General features: G+C 40.8%; 1 protein-coding gene across 2 annotated transcripts in view; it reads left to right on the forward strand.

Annotated features, from left to right (window-relative positions):
- Positions 1-23,902, forward strand: part of CTNND2 (catenin delta 2) — a 535,412-nt gene that overhangs the window by 394,419 nt on the left and 117,091 nt on the right. The window contains exon 10 of one of the 2 annotated variants that reach the window (XM_065399924.1): positions 12,024-12,226. In XM_065399924.1, coding sequence (XP_065255996.1) covers positions 12,024-12,226 — 203 coding nt within the window. The remainder of the gene's footprint in view (positions 1-12,023; positions 12,227-23,902) is intronic. The other variant, XM_065399925.1, reaches the window with a different exon arrangement.

A 23,902-nucleotide genomic window follows, 5' to 3' on the forward strand; every position in this document is an offset into this window, starting at 1 on the left:
CTGTATAACAGGCTATAAGACTCTCGTGAATTAATTCCTGTTTGAGAATAAGTTGCTCTTTGGTAGATGGGGTGAGTTGATTGAACAGTGTATTTTGTTTGTAATTTTTAATAACTGGCAGGTTGCTCAGAGACGGTGTATGGGCACTTTTTATTATTCTAAATATAAGAAAAAGAGTGGGGGGGGGGAAGAGAACTGTCCTTAACTAAATGTGGTAATAGAGCAGAAGAAAGGTTAAAAAAAAACTTTAAAAATATTAAGTACCATCTAGTATATAAAATTAGAATCATTCATTTCATCAGACTTAATAATAAACATTCTAGCTGGAATATCTTAAAAGCCAGACAACAAACTGTTCCCCAAAAGTGCAAACCATGATGAACCAAGTTTGGGAGGTTACTGCTATTTATCCAGTACATTGTATCCAAAAAAGAGCCCAGCCTTGCCTAGGTAGACATACTGCTGCCCCACTTATATCCCGTCTAAGACCCTGCTTCCATGACATCTGCATTGAGGGGTTACTGAATATACACAGGTTACATTTTTCAGACCTGGATCTCTAAATTTAGGAACCTAAATAAGTGGCCTGATTTTCACAGGTGCTATGCCCTCTCATTGGCCTCAGTGGGAGCAGTGCTCAGCACCACTGAGAGTCAAACTTCAACTTCTTTATGTGCACAAGTGTGGATTTAGATGTCTAATTTAGGTTCCAGTTGTTGAAAATCTTGGCCATTGTGTCTCCCAGATATTAGCCTCCAATATAGACCATTGGATTGGGGTCCTCAAGGATGACTGGCATAGGCTCCTAAGTCTGCAGTCGCATAGACCCCAAGGACAAGAGGTGATGGTCCTCCCCAAGATGGGAGTCTTATTGTTTTAGCACTTTTTAGGGGTTCACCATTCTGATGCCTTTGGAATGAGCCATTAAACTGCTGGTATTAATTTGACCTCTGTTAACCCACAGAGGACCGACTGGCTAAGCAGCAGTTCTGCAGAAAAGGACCTGGGGATTACAGTGGATGAGAAGCTGGATATGAGTCAGCAGTATGCCCTTGTTGCCAAGAAGGCTAACGGCATATTGGGCAGTATTAGTAGGAGCATTGCCAGCAGATCGAGGAAAGTGATTATTCCCCTCTATTCGGCACTGGTGAGACCACATCTGGGGTATTGTGTCAAGTTGGGCTCCCCACTACAGAAAGGATGTGGACAAATTGGAGAGAGTCAAATGGAGGGCAATGAAAATGATTAGGGGGCTGGGGCATATGACTTATGAGGAGAAGCTAAGGGAACTGGGCTTGTTTAGTCTGCAGAAGAGGAGAGTGTGGGGGGATTTGATAGCAGCCTTCAACTACCTGAAGGGGGGGTTCCAAAGAGGATGGAGGTCAGCTGTTCTCAGTGGTGGCAGATGACAGAACAAGGAGCAATGGTCTCAAGTTGCAGTGAGGGAGGTCTAGGTTGGATATTAGGAAACACTATTTCATTAGGAGGGTGGTGAAGCACTGGAATGGGTTACCTAGGGAGGTGGTGGAATCTCCATCCTTAGAGGTTTTTAAAGGCCCGGCTTGACAAAGCCTTGGCTGGGATGATTTAGTTGGTATTGGTCCTGCTTTCAGCAGGGGGTTGGACTAAGAACATAACATAAGAACATAAGAAAGGCCGTACTGGGTCAGACCAAAGGTCCATCTAGCCCAGTATCTGTCTACCGACAGTGGCCAATGCCAGGTGCCCCAGAGGGAGTGAACCTAACAGGCAATGATCAAGTGATCTCTCTCCTGCCATCCATCTCCATCCTCTGACGAACAGAGGCTAGGGACACCATTCTTACCCATCCTGGCTAATAGCCATTTATGGACTTAGCCACCATGAATTTATCCAGTCCCCTTTTAAACATTGTTATAGTCCTAGCCTTCACAACCTCCTCAGGTAAGGAGTTCCACAAGTTGACTGTGCGCTGCGTGAAGAAGAACTTCCTTTTATTTGTTTTAAACCTGCTGCCTATTAATTTCATTTGGTGACCCCTAGTTCTTGTATTATGGGAATAAGTAAATAACTTTTCCTTATCCACTTTCTCAACATCACTCATGATTGTATATACCTCTATCATGTCCCCCCTTAGTCTTCTCTTTTCCAAACTGAAGAGTCCTAGCCTCTTTAATCTTTCCTCATATGGGACCCTCTCTAAACCCTTAATCATTTTAGTTGCTCTTTTCTGAACCTTTTCTAGTGCTAGAATATCTTTTTTGAGGTGAGGAGACCACATCTGTACACAGTATTCGAGATGTGGGCGAACCATGGATTTATATAAGGGCAATAATATATTCTCAGTCTTATTCTCTATCCCCTTTTTAATGATTCCTAACATCCTGTTTGCTTTTTTGACCGCCTCTGCACACTGCGTGGACATCTTTAGAGAACTATCCACGATGACGCCAAGATCTTTTTCCTGACTCGTTGTAGCTAAATTAGCCCCCATCATGTTGTATGTATAGTTGGGGTTATTTTTTCCAATGTGCATTACTTTACATTTATCCACATTAAATTTCATTTGCCATTTTGTTGCCCAATCACTTAGTTTTGTGAGATCTTTTTGAAGTTCTTCACAATCTGCTTTGGTCTTAACTATCTTGAGTAGTTTAGTATCATCTGCAAACTTTGCCACCTCACTGTTTACCCCTTACTCCAGATCATTTATGAATAAATTGAATAGGATAGGTCCTAGGACTGACCCTTGGGGAACACCACTAGTTACCCCTCTCCATTCTGAGAATTTACCATTAATTCCTACCCTTTGTTCCCTGTCCTTTAACCAGTTCTCAATCCATGAAAGGACCTTCCCTTTTATCCCATGACAGCTTAATTTACGTAAGAGCCTTTGGTGAGGGACCTTGTCCACATGTTTGTTGACCCCTTCAAAGAACTCTAATAGATTAGTAAGACACGATTTCCCTTTACAGAAACCATGTTGACTATTGCTCAAGAGTTTATGTTTTTCTATGTGTCTGACAATTTTGTTCTTTACTATTGTTTCAACTAATTTGCCCGGTACCGACGTTAGACTTACCGGTCTGTAATTGCCGGGATCACCCCTAGAGCCCTTTTTAAATATTGGCGTTACATTAGCTAACTTCCAGTCATTGGGTACCGAAGCCGATTTAAAGGACAGGTTACAAACCTTAGTTAATAGTTCCGCAACTTCACATTTGAGTTCTTTCAGAACTCTTGGGTGAATGCCATCTGGTCCCGGTGACTTGTTAATGTTGAGTTTATCAATTAATTCCAAAACCTTCTCTAGTGATACTTCAATCTGTGACAGTTCCTCAGATTTGTCACCTACAAAAGCCAGCTCAGGTTTGGGAATCTCCCTAACATCCTCAGCCGTGAAGACTGAAGCAAAGAATCCATTTAGTTTCTCCGCAATGACTTTATCATCTTTAAGCGCTCCTTTTGTATTTTCATCGTCAAGGGGCCCCACTGGTTGTTTAGCAGGCTTCCTGCTTCTGATGTACTTAAAAAACATTTTGTTATTACCTTTGGAGTTTTTGGCTAGCCGTTCTTCAAACTCCTCTTTGGCTTTTCTTATTACACTCTTGCACTTAAGTTGGCAGTGTTTGTGCTCCTTTCTATTTGCCTCACTAGGATTTGACTTCCACTTTTTAAAGGAAGTCTTTTTATCTCTCACTGCTTCTTTTACATGGTTGTTAAGCCACGGTGGCTCTTTTTTAGTTCTTTTACTGTTTTTCTTAATTTGGGATATACATTGAAGTTGAGCCTCTATTATGGTGTCTTTAAAAAGGGCCCACGCAACTTGCAGGGATTTCACTTTAGTCTAGATGACTAGACTAAATGACCTCCTGAGATCTCTTCCAATCCTAATCTTCTTCTATGATTCTTCTTCTTCTTCTTCTTCTTCTTCTTCTTCTTCTTCTTCTCATCTATGAAACAAAGGAACTATAGCTGAAAAATTATTCAGCCTGTTGCAAATGGCTGAGATGTTTTCCCACTATTACATTTTTGGGGTGGGACCCAAGATGGTTTTAGCTGTTACATTTTTCAAGTGTTTGTTTTTAACACTTGGTGACAATTTTTTACAGAATGTGCAAAAGGAAAAATTGCACATTTAGTAGCTTAAAATAAAAACACTAAAAATGTTATATTACTAGAGAAAAACTGTGGTCATGAGCTATCCCCTTCCCACTAATCCTGTCAAGTGTGGGGCTGGTGATCAGTGCAGAAATCAACATATGGAAGGAGACTGCACTTTTTTTCTACCTTCCTGACCCCTCCCACAATCATATGGAAATATGTGTTTGTGTGTATGAGCGGACACACGTATGGCTATTTTAAAATCCAGCACAAGGAATTAGGTTGAGGCATGCATTTTCCACTGCATATGGTGGTAAGAAGGCAGAAAATTACAAAATGGTTAGGATCAGATTCCCAAGTATAAACAAAAGTGGCCTGCAAGGAGTTACAGCACCAAATGAACATAAAATTCAAACTGCTGCTAGCATAGGAACCAAATCAAGCTGCTTAAATAAAAGAAAAATGTCAATGCAACTGGAACATGGCAGCTTGTATTAAAGTGAGAAGTAGGTTAGTCACAGACTGGTGACTGGCAGGCTGAAGTGGGGACAAGATGAGGTTAGCTGGATTGATGCATTAGTTTTTCTCCTGTGTAATTAAAACATTGGCTTGGGTCACAAATTATATTATTTTGCTGGTCATCTCTGTGTTCTCATTTATATATAAGGGGGACTGGGGAAAATGCTGAGCCCTCTCCTCTGCTAAGAGCAGACTGAGAGCTCCCCATCTGCCTTGTAGCACTGAGAAGCAACACTCTTCCAAGTTTCCCCCACCTCTTCAAACGGTGAAGGGATAGCTCTCCCTCCTATTCAATTTCCTTTGGCCACTGTTTAGATACATCACAAAACTATTCCATAATTGGCCACAATTTGATGTCTATACTGAGAGAGACCCTGTGCCAGAATAACAGGGGTGTGGTACACTCAGGGGGGTGGCACAATGGCAAAGATGTGTGATGAGACTTGAATAACACTTGCCTGCATTATGCAAGACTCTAGCTATTACCGTCACTACCTCACTTTCATGCACACTGAGGCACAAATCACTGTCCCTCCAAGCTCCTTGTTCGGAAGCTGACTGAAACTCCCCAGCTCAGCTTAACATTGCAGAGTAAAGCTGGAGAACTGAGTGGGGTGGCATCACCCAGGGTCAGCCAGGGAGCAACTGTCTGGCAGCCTGAACCCACTCAGGGGCAGAATGTCCCCCAAACCTTTGGGAATAGCGTTAAGGAGGTGCTATGAAGCTGAAGAGCCTCCATGACCAAAGTGTAGTATCAGCTTTAGTCTAACATGATCTAATTCTGGTAAAACCAAGTTGCATTTTATTCCATTTTCTGTGTACCTCCATGTCTTTAATTTTTATTTCCTTCAAAATTTGTTTAAAAGCCTTGCTACTATTGAGGTCAGACTAATTGATCTGCAGTTGCCTGGATTGCTTCCCCCTCCTTTTTTTTTTTAAATATAGGAACTATGTTTGATATTCTCTAGTCGTGGTATTACCCTCAATTTGACAGATTTATTAAAAATCCTTCCTATTGTACTTGTAATTCCATGTTTACGTTCTTTCAGTATTCTGGGATGGAGATTATGCGAACTCCCAGATTTGAGTTCATTAAGATCTTTGAGGTTTGCTTCCATCTCAAATGTGGTAATTTCCATTTCTATACACTCATTAATCATTAACCATTCTGCCGTTGCCCCTATGTTCTACATTATCACTCTTATTGAAAACTGAGGTAAAGTGTTCACCTGGTTTTTAGGCTATACCCAGATATTTTTAATCTCTACCCCATCCCCACTGCATAACAGCCCCACTTCCCTTCTTGTCCTTTTTTATTTATATGTTAATACGTTTATTTATCTATTTTCTTTGCAAGGTGTAACTCTGCTTGGCTTTTGGCATATCCCTACACTACCTTTGATTATCAATCCCGTCTTCCATTCCTTGTAGGCTCTCTGCTTACTACTAATCTCCTTTTTCAGGTGGTTGTGAATCCAGTCAGATCTGCAGCCCTTCCCTACACATTTTTTCCACTTGTTTGGGATGCAAATTCCAGACAGTTTTTGCACCTTTGGCCAGGTCTACACTAACCCCCCCGCTTCGGACTAAGGTACGCAAATTCAGCTACGTTAATAATGTAGCTGAATTCGAAGTACCTTAGTCCGAAGTTACCGCGGTCCAGACGCGGCAGGAAGGCTCCCCCGTCGATGCTGCGTACTCCGCTCGCTGAGCTGGAGTACCAGCGTCGAAGGCGAGCACTTCCGGGATCGATCCGGGGCACTTCCGGGATGGATCCGGGATCGATTTATCGCGTCTTAACCAGACGCGATAAATCGAACTCAGAAAGCCGATTGCTTACATCCGGACCCGGATGTAAGTGAAGACGTACCCTTTGACTTAAAGAAGTTCTAAGCTTCCACCACATTTAAGTTCCTGCGCTTTTCAGTTCAATTGACTTCACTAACTAGTTCCTTTAATTTCTCACTCTGCCCTTGTAAAGTAAAAAAATCTTAGTTACTAACTGGTTTTGATTATTCTTCCATCTAATTTAAACTAAATCAACTCGTCATTTGGATATTTGGATACCATGGATATTTCCTATTATCAGCTCTTCTATAATATCTTCACTGCTTACCAAAACCAAAATGAGCATAAATATGTAGGGTTGTGAATATGGATTCCTTTCACAACTCTTCCAAGTGTTTTTTTTTTCAAATGTCCAACAACAACAAATTGACCCTTGAAAGAATAGATAAAGATAATTTTTGTAATAGTTTGAATGTGGTGCTCCTGAAAATCCCCAGACTGCTCGCACCAATGACAGAAGTCCTCTCGTGATCCACAGAACAGGGACAGTGTAGACAGTAGCAGTGTACCCTTACCCACATTATTCCATGAATGTACCACACCTCTAACCTGAGGGGATCTACCCCACAGAGTGACAGTAGTTAGTTTCCACAAAGAATCAGTCCTTGACCTCTGTACTGAATCTGACAATGAGGTGACATTTTTAGTATTGTTTTCTATGATACTGACACCTGTCCACTGGGATGTGCAGTGAAACTACTAAATTCACTTCAAATAGGCTACCCAACAGATGTCAGAAGGGGAGGGAAATAAGACAGAAGAGAAACATTGGCTGAAAAATAAAATATTTAAAACTCAAACCTCAAATTCACAAATCACTTCATGTGTCATTTGCTAAGTCATATGATTTTGTGAGCTCCTAAATATCTGTTTTTAAGTTCTGATTTACTCACCATTGTCTTGAAACTCTATGAGCTCATCTTGATCTCTTTTGTTAAAATCGTGAATTTTTGGGAGGGTTGTTTTTCTGAGATTTCCGGTCCTAGTTTTAGGACCTTAAAGAAATTCTTCAGGTAATATGAAAACATTTTAAACTACTTAGCAATATACTCTATTCTCAGAAACCATTATTTTGAAAGAAAGTCATATTCAGCTTTTCATTTTTTTCTGTCTTTCCTCCTATTTTGAACCCTTTATCTCTGGGTTGGTTTTAGGAAATGAGAGATTTGTATCTACCAGTTTCTGTCAATTTCACCCACAATATCTGTGGAAATGACAGCTGAAGCAAGGAGGGCTGGAAGGAGCTTTTGTTTATGGCTTTCTTCTCCTTAACATAAGCTAAGTGATTGTGGGACTGTGTACAGCCTTCATCTTTTTCAGGGGTTCTCTCTACATCTAAAAACTATCTAAGCTAGAATTTATTGATCACGTCTGATGGATTACAGCTATAGAGTAACTGTTCTAAAATTCTTTGTATAGAGTCTTTTAGCTCACAGCCTTCATTCATTAATATTGAACACTGCTAACTACAAAGCAATTTCAGCCTTGCCACAGTCAGCCTTGCTATAGCAGCTGTTAGAGAAAAGGTACTGTAATATTATTACTTGTGAAAAGACATTTTTCTTTGGGACTATTGAGGGTTTTTTAATTGACTTAACAAAAGTTTGAATAAATGATGTAGATAAAGGTCAGTCAGATTTAGCTTTGAAATAGCTCATTTTCTTCAATATTAAGATACCACAATGCTACGAAGACCCTCAAATAACAGAACACTTTGAACTACATCTCTAGTTGTCATCAAAGAAGATCCTTACTTCCATCAGTTGCTCTCTTCATTTCCTCCCTGTTCTCTCAGTAGCCATTAAGAGGAGGATGTAATAAAAGGCATTTTAGAACTGCATGGTGATCACTTTTCAGAGAAAAATTGTCTTCTGAATTAATCATGTATCACATTTTACAATAGTGCCTTTAGGAAATGAGAAAGCAAAGAGAAAACCCTCAAGGAAAGTTAATGCAACCTCCTTACCCTGGACACATGATTTAATTCTCGTATTTTATATGGGGGATGGCCGTGGATGCTACAGGAAGCATTGCCCACCTACATTACACCTCACTTTAGAAGATGATCCTATCCCATTGCACTGAGACAAGATCCTTCACATGTGATACTGTTTTGGTTTCTTATGTTTAAATTCAGTATACACAAACACACACATATGTTTTATTGACACACGAACCTTAGACAAGAATGTTGTTACTAATGTACAGGTTGTCCCAAATTCTCTGCTGCCCTGAGCTTCCACTCAAAAGAACCCATATTTGATGGTGAAAGAGGACAAGGGGGAGACTGTGAGGAAGCCAGTTAGAGCTCCCTATTTCTCAGGGCAGATCTGAGCTATGACCGCTAGCTCCAGAATCCCTCACCACCCTGACATTCCCCCTGGACCGGAGCCAAGAATATGTGTGAGGGAGAATGGGGGCGGGGGGCGAAAGGACAGTGCAGATGCTGACCTCAACACATCTGTGCCCAAGGAATTCTCAGCTGGGCATGCCCAACTTTCTGACCCCTTGGTGGTGCTCAAATGGCCCAAAGGGGCCAGAATGCAACTAAGCACTTGTCTAAACGGTGGGGTAATATGCTCTATAAAGGTCTGATTCCTAAAGCCACTAATGTGTTGCACATTAATTAGTCCATGTAGATCCTGCTGGTGAGCAGTAAATGTTCCCTACTGCACTTTAATGTAGTACTGTTTCAAACGGCACTATGTGAAACACATCAGCAGGGACTACACGGATCCATTAATGTGCATCCACAACAGTGTATTTTAGAAATCATACCCTATGTACAGCACATTATCTGACCATGTAGACAAATCATAAGAATCTGGCCTGCTGTGGTTTTAGTAGTATGTTGCTGGTGAGCTCAAAAAACGTTCCTAAAGAATTTTAACTCATATGCTCATCAGCGGTAAATTAGGAATGTAAAACTCTTCATTTATCCACCTCTCCTTCAGTGGAGTTCTCATGATATTGTAATAAAGGTCTCCCACACTCATTTCCCCTCTTAGTGACTGATAAAGTATGCTCCATGTGCTATCAGAGAGCAGGGGTGAAGAATCAGGAAATCTGTTCATTTGGTTTTCCTTTAAAAAAAAAATGAATGTGTTCTCATAACCATCACCAAACAAGGAGGAATAGCTATTTGGCAAGCCAGTATTAAGGAAGGATTTGTCCACAGAAAACTATACCAACACAGTTAAAGAGGTATAACCTTCCTAGTGTGGACACAGTTATACCATATAAACATGCATATACTTGTTTATAACTATGGGGGAATAAGTTATACTGATATAAGAATCTCTATGGTGATATAAATGGGTCCACACTAGGAATTGCACAGATATAACTATTTCAGTAAAAAATGACATCCATGACCAACAGTTTTACCAGTACAAAAACTGTGTGTACACCAGAGCTAACATATTTGCTGCATTATACTTTGTTCCTGAGAAATATAATAAAAACCTGGTATATAAATTGGATAGCACAGTGTGCAAGGTATGTAATTTGAAATAGGATTGGGAGGGAAGAGGTGAAGACCTTGACCTGAATTTGGATTATATTTGTACCAAAGTAAATCAGGAGTAACTCCATTAAAGCGAATGTACTTACACCAGTGTAAAAACTGGTGTGAGGACAGAATTGGGCCGCTCATAAGAGGAATTTCCTACCTCCCCCCCCCCAATACCTGAGACTTCAGGCAGTTTATTGGATTCTCTAAGGGGGGAAAAGTAGATTTTCATGAGCCTTCACGAAGCAATTCCTGGAAGGGCTGATTATTGTGTCCAAAGAGGGGGATTGAATTCTCTCACCAGCAGGGAAGTCAACCAATCTTTTCTTCATTTTGAAAGCAGAATTTTAACAAGCCGATTTCACAAGCACATCATGCTCCCTTTCATAGAGGCTACATTCAGCGGGGTTTAGCTTCAACCCTTTTAAGGTGATTTTGCTACTGTTTCTGGGCATTTGATAGTGCCTCCAGTAGATACTGCTTTTCCATTGATTATATGTTGTCTTTTTTGTCCAGTGCTCTGAGTTATATATCCTAGCAGCTGCTCTCACATAACTCTTTATGTGCATTATTGAAAGACCAGCTAACTTTGCATTTGTGTTTGTTCTTTTTTCATTTGCAAAACATAATGGTCAGCAGGTGTAAACTGGCATAGCTCCATTGAAGTCAATAGATCCATATCAGTTTACATCAGCTGAGGATCTGGACCAATATTCACCCACTAACCAGGATGTGTAATTGCTGGGCCACTGAGTGATAGGGCCATGCATGCCATGCCCCCATGGGTTTGAGGGATCTAGAGCTGCTGCTGCTTTCCTCTCCTTCTTCCCCCCAGGGGAGGGAATGGGTTGATCAGGTTGTGAGGTCAGAGCCTGTTCCAACTGCTTCTGATGCCATTGGATGAGTGGGATCAGGGCAGACTGACTGATTGGCTGTATCCTCCAGAGGCAGTGGGGATGAAGGAGGGGTTGTTTCTGCCTGCTGCTGGCTTGTTTGTCTTTGTTTCAGCCTAACCAAATCATCACTCACGTCATGCATTCTGTATATGCCACATATTTTACAGAAAAAAAATGTATTAAAAATGTTTTAGAAAATGTTTTAAAATGTTGAGATTCTCTTTTTTGTATTCCTCTGCCTGTAAAATGCACATTGAGAGAAACATAAAATTATTGCATTTAAAAATACTTTTTAAATGACCTAAAATAGCATTTCTGTGCATAAAAGTATTTTGACTTTTAAGTCCCATATCTTAGGACCTTCTAGGTGTGAATGCTATAAGTTGGATTGGAAAGAGGAGATCTCCTCTTTCCATTGGACTAAAGCTCCCATTTCTACTCCTGATGGCTTGTGAGATCTGTTCTTAGACTAGATACTGTATACTGCCCACATTAGACATCAGGATGGAGTAATTTTGGAGGCAGAATTCTACATTGGTGAAGAAAGTTTTTGGGATGGGTAGATTTATAAAAGAAATTGGGGGCTGTTTGAAGCCCTTCAGAGTAGCTGCCCTCAGAGCTGAGTAGCAGCTTAAGTGCAACAAAGAGTCTAGAAGTAGCTGTGTGGTAGTGGAAAGCTACTTCTTAGCCACTTTACCCTCCTGGCCTATAAATGGTGATGAGCACATGCCCCCATGTAATTTATTTTTTGAGTGTGATTCCCACTGGAAAGAAAGAGCACAAAGGATCAAGTCAAATATAAAAAGAAAATCTCTTTTTTATGCAAGTTGTTAAAGCATCTGTTAAGATCTGTTGATACATGTGTGTCCCAATAGGTATTCACTCCCCTGAAAAAATTAAATTATGCATTGAAAGCTAATTGCTCTCATTATGCTAGTTAGGTAGAACACTCTTAGATTTTTCACTAATGGTGAGGTCAAATACAATCAAAAAGCTATTTTATAAAGAGTACTGGGAGGGGAATTTGCCTCCATCAAGGATCTCAAACAGTATGTTAAAGGTGAAGGTGGAGGTTTTTGGCCATGGGCCTATATAACAAAATGTTTAAGTATTGTTCTCTTTGATATTGGCATACTTTGTGACATTTGGTTTCTCCTTTCCAACAGTGGGATGGAGTAGGACCTCTCCCAGACTGTGCAGAACCACCAAAAGGAATCCAGATGCTGTGGCACCCTTCAATAGTCAAACCCTACCTCACACTTCTCTCTGAGTGCTCAAATCCAGACACACTGGAAGGAGCAGCAGGTGCACTGCAGAACTTGGCTGCAGGAAGCTGGAAGGTATGGACTACTACTCTGAACTTTTTATAGTCTAAGAAGCCCACATGGATAAGAACAAAGGTATTATAGCTATAAGTGCAACTCTGAGGGGGGGGCGAAAAGCCACACATTTCAGAAAACTATCTGGAAAAAGGAGTCAAATTTGCACTGCAGAATTTCATGTTTGTTATATTTATTGTCAATAATCATATTTCCTAAGAAATCCCAGCACACAGCATTTAAAATTGATTCGTTAGACATTAGTCTAGTTAAATATGAAAAATTATAATGAAAACCCAATATCCAAAAGAATAAAAGCAGTGACACTACAAATCTATGCAGATAGTGTCATGGAAAATGAGTAAAAAATCTCACCGGTGGCAACTGAATGAGACCACTTTGCAATGTCAAAGCACTGGTTGATTGCAGTCTGGTTATGAGAAAGTGAATAGAATGTAGCAAGATATAATGAAGTGACACAAAGACAAGAAAACCTGGCATCCATTTTTTCCCTTAAAAAATCAGTAAAGACACAAAACATTAAAATAACATTATGGTTAAGAGTAAAAACAAGGCAAGGAAATTCTGAATTCACGCTATCTTACCAATGTGAACATATTGTTTGTGCCTCCACTTTCAGGTATGTGTGATCAAAACATCCAATTTTTGGTCTCTAAATATTTGCAATAAACTGATTAATAATTTTACCACCAGATCTTGAAAATAAATTCAAATTTTAAATAAATGTATAAATGTTTGTGATGGCATCCTGGCCTGAATTTTTTACCAATTTCTGTGGCATGCATTTTCTTGGAGATAACTTGATCTGATGGGATGAGAGTCCGGACCATCTCACACTGCTCCATTAGTATAACCCCACCCTTACATTAATTCTTCATTAAGACCTTTCAGATTGCACACAGAAGTTGGGGAGCACAATATTCAAACGTGGGTGCTTTGAGGATACCCAGTTCAGTATTTAGGTGCTCAAATGCCTATTTTAGGTGTGTAAGTGCCAATCTAATTTAGGCACCCCCTTTGAGAATTGAGTCCTGACACCAAAAACAGCTTTTCGCTGAACAGAACTGTGTTGGGAGTTGAATTAGAACACTCCATAGCTCTGAAGAGGTATATGGCTTTTAATTGCTCTGTTCCACCAGCCTTATAACATTCCATTGACCATCACACTCAGCTCTCTAGTGAAATGTGTAACAAAATGTCTGCCCTTTGACCTGATCCTGAATGGTGCTGCACAGCCACTGCACCCATAGAGTGACAGAAATGACGTGAACTGCCAATGGATACAGAAAATGAAATCCACTCCTCCAACCAAAGACTGGTGAAGGGGCTGCTACATAGCCAAAGACCTACCATACTAGTTGGAAGGGCTGTGGCACTGGATCTGATGACCAGTCCTCATTATGGCCTTCCAAATCAGCCTATATGGGGCTGGCATAGAGGTAACATACATTTGGTTGTATTCATCTAGTACTTAGTGAGTGTGTGTGTGCAATAAAAAGAGAGGTCCTGCTGAGTTCCATTGAAAATGGTATCTTGGAAGAATGGCTTTGAACTTCACCATTATACCAGCTGAGATCTCAGGGAGAACTTGCTTGCTCTCTTATTACTCATTTTTCTACAGATTCACTGATTCCGTTATGAACGACACATAGAAGGCAAAATGAGTATATTTAATTTGGCATCTCATACTAGTCATATCTGTGAGGGGAATAACACTCCTTGGGATTATATCAGCACTGAAGATTCTGCCTCTCAACCTTTCTTTTCTGCTGCTGAAGTTCTCTGAAGATAAAACTACTGACATAACAGGAACCAAACTCTTAAAAGAAGAGGTTATTCCTAGGTTATTCCTATGGGAGGTTCCCATTTTTTGTGTGATTTCCTACAAGAAATTGTAATTAGGCACAAGGAGGGATGGAGTGGGAAATGATCTTAGCTTGAGATTTTTTGGTCAGAGCTAGTCTAAAGTAAAATAAAAGAAACAAAAAAGAAGAAAGTCAGCTGTGCTAAAAACAAATGCTGCTGTCACTATTATTGCCATTTGTATTATAATGATGCCCAAAGGTCCTCAAGAGAGCATCAGGGTCTCAATTGTACAAATGCATATGAAAGTATATAGTCTAATTCAGACACATGCATTATTTTTCGAGATCTGATTCACTCTTTTCCTTTCTCCAGCTGTGCAATTGTCTAAACCTGTACTGTGACAGAGAAGGTAAGGCCTTTAAGACAGGCCAGATGTTCCAAAACCCCATGAAGGGAGAGTGAAGAGATAAGAGAAAACCTAGAATATTTTTTAAAAGATAAAACTGTCTGGGGGGATTTAGATACTTATCTTCCATTGGTATTAATGGCCTATATGTGTCCAAATCCCCTAGTCTGCTTTGAAAATCTCAAATACAAAGAATAAGAGTCAGTCTGTAGCTCTGGTGATTATAGTCAAGCTGAAAACTTTTTTTAAATACATGGAGCAATAGTTTTCCATTCTAGGGCATATATTTTCCCTTTCATATGTGCATATATGTCTTCTAAAGTTGGCCTCCATGTTTTGTGGTCAAAGACAAAGCTGAAAAATGTAGGATCAGGTCCACCCATGACTCCAATCTCTTTGAATAATGAAACTGTCAAAGAAGTCTGCAGCTTTTGCTATTTGGGTTCTATACTCACCAATTCCTCCAACTCTCACACAGAGCTTCTCCACTGGATTGGCATCTCAGTGTCTGCCATGGGTCCTTTACAATGAATGTGGAAATAACATCATCTTGGCATGACAACCAAGTTCAGGATCTATTTGAGTTTCCTTTGGGCACTCATTATTGTTTGGTCTTTACCAAGACTGTGATGATGATGGGCGATCACTCGTTACCAAGTATGATCATCTTCCATTGGAGTTATGGGTCCTCAGGTGACTAATAAGTCCAATCCTTGAACCACAAGTTCTATTACAATGAGGGCAGATGTTTTCAGGCTCAGCAGGAGGCTGTTGACCATGACTGGAGACCAGTCTCTCCTTCCTCCTGTGCCTCTTGTCCTCTTCGGCTTGTCAGCGAGCAAGTTCAAAATGCAGGGGCCCATCAGGTAGGACTTCACTCCATTTTAAGCGATCCTGGGCAAGTGTTTCCCAGGTATCAATGTCAATATTATATTTTTTTAGGTTGTCCTTCAGCAAGTCCTTATAATGCTTCCATTGTCCACCCACGTTACGGTGCCCTTCTTTCAGCTGAGAGAACAGGACCTGTTTTGGGAGGCAATGGTCTGGCATCCGGACAATGTGACCAGTCCAGTGGAATTGCTGATGGATGATCATTGCCTCGATACTAGTGGTCTTTGCCTCTTCCAGAACACTAATATTGGTGCACCTGTCTTCCCATTTGATCTTTAGAATCTTACGAAGGCAGCGTTGATGGTGCCTCTCAAAGACTTTCAAGTGGTGTCTATAGGTTGTCCAAGTTTTGGACCCATACAACAGTGTTAGGAGAATAACGGCTTGATAAAAAAGCTGTTCAAATGTCGTGATCTTCAAAGACCCTGCGCTGTAAATGAGAAGAAGCTACACTGGCACAGCTCAGGCGATGTTGAATTTCTGCATCATCTGCCTTGGTTGAAAGATGACTTCCAAGGTAGAGGAAATAATCGACATTCTCCAGTGCCACTCCATTGATTTTGATAGATGGGGCATGTAATATCTCATTTGGAGAGGGCTGATAGAGCACTTTAGTCTTCTTGATATTAAGAGTGAGACCAAGGCATGCGTAAACATTGGCAAACACATTCAAGATAGTTGGAAGATCTTTCTCAGAGTGGGCAAAGATTGCGTTGTCATCAGCATACTGAAGTTCCACAATAGATGTTGTGGAAATCTTACTCTTGGCTTTCAGCCTGCTAAGCCTGAAAAGCTTTCCATCCATTATGTAAGTGATTTCAATGCCAGCTGTAAACTTTCCAGGAATTAGGTAAAGAATGACAACAATAAAAACCACAAACATGGTTGGAGCGATGATACAGCCCTGTTTGACTCCTGTTTGTACTTTGAAAGGTTCACTCTGGGAGCCAGTGCTGCTCAGAACAGTCGCTTTCATGTTATCATGAAGCGATTTTAGGACATTGATGTATTTATCAGGACATCCAATCTTGGAAAGTACAGTCCAGAGGGCACAGCGATTCACGGAGTCAAAGGCTTTAGTTAGATCAATAATAGCCATGTACAGTGGTTGGTTTTGCTCCTGACACTTTTCTTGCAGCTGCTGTGCTGTGAAGATCATATTCGCAGTTCCACAACATGGTTGGAAACCACTCTGTGACTATGATAAAATTTCTTCTGATGGGGCAGAAGGCGGGTTGCAAGGATCCATGCCAGAACTTTGCCTGCAGTGGCTAGGAGGGAGATACCACGATAATTTCCACAATCCACTTTATCCCCTTTCTTGAAGAGGGTGACAATCAAGGCATCCCTCATTTCACTGGGTATCTCCTCCTTTACCCAGATTTTAAGGATAAGCAGGTAAAGCTTCCATATTAGCTCTGGTCCACCATTTTTGAAGATTTCAGCGGGCATCTCCTCAACTATGTCATAGTTCATACCCGAGATCGTAGTGACGTACTTCTCACAAGAGCAATGACAAGTGCTGATGACTGTTGGACTGGTCATCGCCTTATTCGATCCACAATGAAAGTTAAGATAGCTCCCAAATGGAGGCTGCAAAAGAAGCAGGTCAGACGCAAACTGAAGGTTCAAGATTTGAAGGACCCTATTAAGCGTGACCACTTCCAAGCAGTCTTAGAAGAAAAGCTCCCATCAGAGTTTCCAGAAGAAATTGAGGAACATTGGAGCCAGTTGAAAGCAGTAATCTCAATGCCTGTGAGGAAACCATAGTCTACCAGACCAGAAAACATCAGGACTGGTTTGACGAGAATGATGCTGAAATTGAGCAACTCATCAATGAGAAGAGAATGGCATTTTGTGCTTGGCAGAATGACATAAATTGTAATAAAAAGAGAGAAGCCCATGCCAAGGCGAGGGCGGAAGTACAACGTAAAACCAGAGAACTTAAGGACAAATGGTGGACTGAGAAAGTGCAAGAACTCCAAAATCTCGCGGACATCCACAATACATGTGGTTTCTTTAGTGCCACCAAGGCACACAAGACCATCAGGGATGGTCTAGACACCATTTGGTCCTGCCATGAGGGCAGCGGACTGGACTCGATGACCTCTCAAGGTCACTTCCAGTCCTAGAGTCTATGAAGAAGGCTGTTTATGGGCCAGTTTGTCATTGTATGAATCCTCTTCGCTCTAAGGACGGAAGCACACTTCTGAAGGACAATGAAGCCATCAATTCTCGCTGGAAAGAACATTTTGAAGATCTCCTTAACCGTAATTCTATGGTTGTAGATAAAGTCCTTGAGCAAATCCCTCAATGACCATTTAGGGACGAGCTCGGAGACCCTCCCAATTTGTATGAGGTGCACAATGCCACCATGCAGATGAAGAACAACAAGGCAGCAGGTCTTTACCAAGACTGTAAGGGCCCAGGTATTCACTTTCCTATGCAAGAAGCAATAAGGTGTATATATGAGGTGTTTTCACATTTCAAATTGAATTTTTAAAACTCAGCTTTTTGCTGCTTAAGAATAATCTCTTGTTTCTACATCACTCTGGTATATGCATTAGACTAAAGTGCATTCCACAGTCCTGCCCCTAATAGTTTTTTATACTCTGAAGGCTGAGTCCTGTAAAAGGAAATTCCCAGTCCCATTTCTTTTTATAATTGTATAATGTTTTTATACAGGATTTTTCTGTGGGTCTGCTGGCAGCATCTTTTTCTGCCTGGTAAGAATAATAAAATGGCAGGTTCTTTATGGTCTTGGCCAGAGTCCAAGTTATACATTTACCAAAACTTTAATAATTTGTTTTACATTTTCTATTCTATATTATTGTAAATCATTAACATTTCATCAACATTACACTAACAAAACATAATCCTTATTTTCTACCATTCAGCAATTTTCTTCATATTTTAATATTATAATTCAGTGTGCGTGGGTCGTCCTAAATTATTCATTAACATGACCTTTATTTTTTATTTTGAGTAGGACTGTTTTGGGGAACAACATGCCCATAATGTCAGCATGTTCTTACCTTTTCTAAACCCGGGTGTTCAGGGGACTTCCTGCTCATGCTTATAAATCATTAAAAAGTCTTGTCAGTAATTTTACCTGTTGATGGATTTTAAGCAGCAGGCTGTAGCTTTATGAAACTTAACATCCTGTGGAGATGGGGTACAGGAGTGGGGGGCAGGAGCGGGGGTAGGGGGACACCCTGACATCAGCACCACTCTTCCCCTCCACCCCCTGCACAGCAAGCAGGAGGCTCCTGGGAGCAGCTCCAAGGCAGAGGGCAGGAGCAGCACATGGCAGTGCGGGGAGGGACACCTGAACTGCCCAGCAATTGATAGCCTACTGGGCGGCTGCCACACAGGGAACTTAGGGGACCTGATGAGGGGTTGCCAGCCCACCCTGGTTCCAAGCCCCCCACCAGCTAGCTCCAACAGGCTGCTCTTCCTGCATGCAGTGGACAAAGCAGGCGGCTACCAAACAACGTTATAAGGGAGCATTGCGTAACTTTAAATGAGCATGTTCTCTAATTGATCAGCAATGTAACAACGAAACAACATTAACTGGGACGATGTTAAGTGGGGAGTTACTGTACCAAAGAGGGACTTTGGTCTGCAAAGGCTTCAGGTCTCCCTTTTTACCATAGGCCCGAGGTCCACCAGTGAAATCCCGGGTCTCTTATTTCTGGCCCTTTGGCCTTTTATCTGCACTGGACACTGAATGCAAGTTATGATGAAATAAACATTCACACAATTCCTAATATTTAATTTCTGAAGCCTATACTTGTTTAACCTAACTGTGTCTCTGTGACACTGTGCAGAAGGTAAAAAAAAAACCTACCAGGCCTTAGCCAATTTGGCCCCAATAGGAAAAATTCCTTCTTGACCCGTAAAACAGGTGGTTGATCAGACCTATAGCATCCTAAAAACACAGTTCCTATATTATATAACTATGAGGAGACGGGTGGGTTCAACTAAAATGGGGCAAGAGGTACAAGAAAACCCAGGCAAGGGTTTAAATTAATTATTGTGAGGAGCAAGGAGCCAATCAGCTCCTCTCTCTCTGGCTGGCCAACAGGCAGCGGAGTACCCCGCCTACAATCCACGTTTCATTCTAAAGCTGTCTGTCACCTTGTGGATCCAATCCAAGTCTCCCATCCATTAAACTGGTGGGTGGCATTTCTGAAGTCTCCAAATAAAGGACCACCTCAGCTGTAATCTTCTCTGTGTTACCGAGTTAAAGATGAAGTGTGGTATCTTTGGCTAGGGATTTCCTTGCTTTTGTTAGGCCCCTAAAGAAACCACTTTTTTTCTTAATTTATATTTCTTTGTTTAGTTTTTGAACAGTGATATACCTTATATAGGACATTTCCTTTGATAACATAATCGCCTGTAGTAAAATAGCTGCCATAGCTACTTCAATCCTCTTTCAGTTCCCTTTGTGTCCCAACTATTCTCTCTTGACTGCCTGTATAGCTTGAAGCATCTTAAAGCTGAAATACTTTCTGTTCATGCTTCAAAAATGTCCCTTAAAATCAGTTGCATTTTAGAAATTAAATGTATGTGCTGCATGCAGATAATCTGCACATGGTATTATCCCCATTTCCCGTTGTACTGCTTCCTGTGGCTGCCTTTAGAATCTTTCCCTTGAGTCTCCATTGTTTTTATATCCTCTCTCATCTCTGCTTTTGTCTTAGTTCTCTACAAGCCTCGTAGGGTAGGAACCTATCATTCCTCCATCAGCTCTTCTCAAGCCCTCTCTTTCCATTTCCCCTGCTTGATCACTCAGCATAGATTCATAGATTCATAGATTCTAGGACTGGAAGGGACCTCGAGAGGTCATCGAGTCCAGTCCCCTGCCCGCATGGCAGGACCAAATACTGTCTAGACCATCCCTGATAGACATTTATCTAACCTACTCTTAAATATCTCCAGAGATGGAGATTCCACAACCTCCCTAGGCAATTTATTCCAGTGTTTAACCACCCTGACAGTTAGGAACTTTTTCCTAATGTCCAACCTAGACCTCCCTTGCTGCAGTTTAAGCCCATTGCTTCTTGTTCTATCCTTAGAGGCTAAGGTGAACAAGTTTTCTCCCTCCTCCTTATGACACCCTTTTAGATACCTGAAAACTGCTATCATGTCCCCTCTCAGTCTTCTCTTTTCCAAACTAAACAAACCCAATTCTTTCAGTCTTCCTTCATAGGTCATGTTCTCAAGACCTTTAATCATTCTTGTTGCTCTTCTCTGGACCCTTTCCAGTTTCTCCACATCTTTCTTGAAATGCGGTGCCCAAAACTGGACACAATACTCCAGCTGAGGCCTAACCAGAGCAGAGTAGAGCGGAAGAATGACTTCTCGTGTCTTGCTCACAACACACCTGTTAATACATCCCAGAATCATGTTTTCTTTTTTTGCAACAGCATCACACTGTTGACTCATATTTAGCTTGTGGTCCACTATAACCCCTAGATCCCTTTCTGCCGTACTCCTTCCTAGACAGTCTCTTCCCATTCTGTATGTGTGAAACTGATTTTTTCTTCCTAAGTGGAGCACTTTGCATTTGTCTTTGTTAAACTTCATCCTGTTTAACTCAGACCATTTCTCCAATTTGTCCAGATCATTTTGAATTATGACCCTGTCCTCCAAAGCAGTTGCAATCCCTCCCATAGATGGGTAGCATAGTATTCTCTTGATTAGACAAGTCAGTGTTTATAACTAGGTACCTGCCTCTGATCACTAGCAAGTACTGTACAAATAGAATTAGATTTCCAGGTCACAGTCTGATCGCTTGAGATAGCCAGATGAGATGTCTGGCTTTATTCCTTAAGAAAATATCTGCCTTTCTGAAGAAATCTCTTTATAAGAGTGAGAGACCTATTAAGCAAATAATTTTACAAAGAAATTGAAGACATAAAAGAGAGCGGTTCAACCAAGAGCTCAGTGCAGTTATCTCTAAGGATAGCAGGCCAAAATGTTTCCAGAACCCTCCTGTCCAATCACACAATCATAATTATTAATTATTATTGAATACTTATTGTCTAAAGCATCATTCCTCTAGGTTATCAATCTTCTACCATTATCAGGCCAGGAGACATTGAAGGTTCCCTGCCAAACTTTTCTGATTACTCTAATTGTGTAGGAAGACAAGGTAGGTGAAGGAATATCTTTTATTGGACCAATATCTATTGGTGAAAGAGACAAGCTTTCAAGTGTGTCTGATTGTTTACACACACACACACCCTTTGAAGTTACATCAGGCTTTTTATTCCAACAGGAAAGTTATTTAGTTCAAGTAGAAAGTCTGCCTGTCTGCCTAAGTCTCCAAAACATTCATGTGATAAAGCCACATACTATACAAAGGAGAAGACATTTGATAATATATCAACTATTTAAATCAGTGCCAACCCAAACTGATAAAAACCCCACACTTTTAAAGAATCAAAAGCTCTATGAAGTGTCAAGTCAAGATCTTTCAGGAATTCTTTACTGGATGGAAATTTGTCCCAGGCAGATATATACACTAATAAATATAGAAAATTATGAGCTTTGTGGGAGAGTAGTCAATATTATTCAAGGAAGGAGGATGTCTTCTGCTGTCAAAACTAGTACATAACACTGTAATCCCATAAAGGCATCATGGGCATCATCCTGAGGAGTGGGAGAACAGTAGTCTGTGATTAACCCGTTTACAGACTGACTCTTTATTACACCCAGTATGTTTGCTTCCCATAAGATTTGAAGGCTTATTCTCACAACCTTGTAGGTCTTAAAAGATCCAGTATTTGGTGGGGATTAAGGTATCTCTCAAGGAAAGAAATTAGGTTATGAATCCAAACAATGTGTTTGTGCTGTAGGAGTGACAGTAGCAAAGATAAATGGGCACCAGGCTTCCAAATTCAGTTCCTTCAGCACAGACAGTATATTTTTCTCAAATATTTAAGAAAATTTCTTTTTTACTTCACCTTGTCAGGTTACTACTTTCTATTTAAACCTAATGGAGGTCATGGGATAAGGGGAAAGCAACCAATAAAGAATTTTCTCTAGAGCTGTTGGTCTCATACTGTAGTCCATAGACCCACTACTGGTACGTGGAACCTTTTCTAATTGCCCACAAAATGAAATAGTGCGAGAAGTAAGGACTGGGGAGATAGGGTTAAATGATAGGGAGTGGAGTGTCCATGAGAGGCTCACTCTCTCTCTTATGAAGTGTTCAGTAGCTTGAAAAGTTTGGCGAACCATGCTTTATGTCAATTAAAGTGATTGCACAGGTGCACCAATGGAGATATGTGGGTTAAAAAATAGACCTGAGATTTTAAGAACAGGCTATTCTCTTTATTTGTAGTGAATAAAACCCTTTCTTTTTCTACTTTTGTGTTGTTTGCATTACCTTTTAAATGATGTTGCCTACAGAGCAGTAAGGATCACTGGTCCCACAACCTGCAGTTTCATTCCCTGCCTCAATGTGGCTTTGATTACCTCTGTGGTAGCTTACATCTCAGATCTTCCCCTTACCCTTCAGAGAGTTCACAGATCCTTTGAGGGATGAAATATACATTATGCTTAGGATGCAAACTCCAGCTGAAATTGATGAGTATTTGAATTCAGTTGTGTGTGTGTGTGTGTGTGTGTGTGTGTGTGTGTGTGTGTGTGTGTGTGTGTGTGTGTGCGCGCGCACCATAGAACCCTGATACAGGTTGGGAGGTGGGGAGGTCTCAATTAAAAACATCAGCTTTGTTTAGTTTTTGGCATTCCAAAATTTTCCATTTTGTGCTGAATGCATAATTTCATTGTGGGGGGGAAATTCTTCCTTACTTTGTGTTTAGCAGAAGAATATAGAAAACCACCAAAAATGGTAAAAGGAGGACAGTAATTTAATCTTTCTAAATTTTTTAAAAAGAAACAATTTTCCTCTGAATGGAACATTTTTACACTGAGTTTCAGCCTAATTTGATCTCAATTCCATGAGGCATAAAATACTGGAAAGGGTGCTTTGTAACAATAACTGTGCCAAACTAAGGAATAATTTTCCAGATTACTGTATTTTTCTTCTTAGGGTATGTCCAGACTACCCACCGTATCGGCGGGTAGCAATCGATTTATCGGGGATCGATATATCGCGTCTCGTTAAGACACGATAAATTGATCCCCGAACCTGCTCCCCGTCGACTCCGGAACTCCACCGGAGCGAGCGGTGGTAGCGGAGACGACGGGGGAGCCATGGCTGTTAATCCCACGCCGTGAGGACCCAAGGTAAATCGATCTAAGATACTTCGACTTCAGCTACGCTATTCACGTAGCTGAAGTTGCGTATCTTAGATTGATCCCCCCACCTAGTGTAGACCAGCCCTTAGTTACTGTGACTAAAATAAAAACAGAAACTATGAATAAAAGTGGAAGTAGAGATGTACTGTACATCTTTGGAGTGATGTATAATAGTCATGCCCCACAAATTCCATTATCTGTAAAGAGCATTGCTGCACAAATTGTGACTCCCATGCATGTCTTTGAAAATTTAGCTGCCATCTGATTCAACAGAAATAGATTTTTTTTATTCTAGCTCTCTCCAAAGCTATACTGTTCCCACAGGAGT

Source organism: Emys orbicularis, chromosome 2, assembly GCF_028017835.1.
Source record: "Emys orbicularis isolate rEmyOrb1 chromosome 2, rEmyOrb1.hap1, whole genome shotgun sequence".
NCBI classification, from domain to species: Eukaryota; Metazoa; Chordata; order Testudines; family Emydidae; genus Emys; species Emys orbicularis.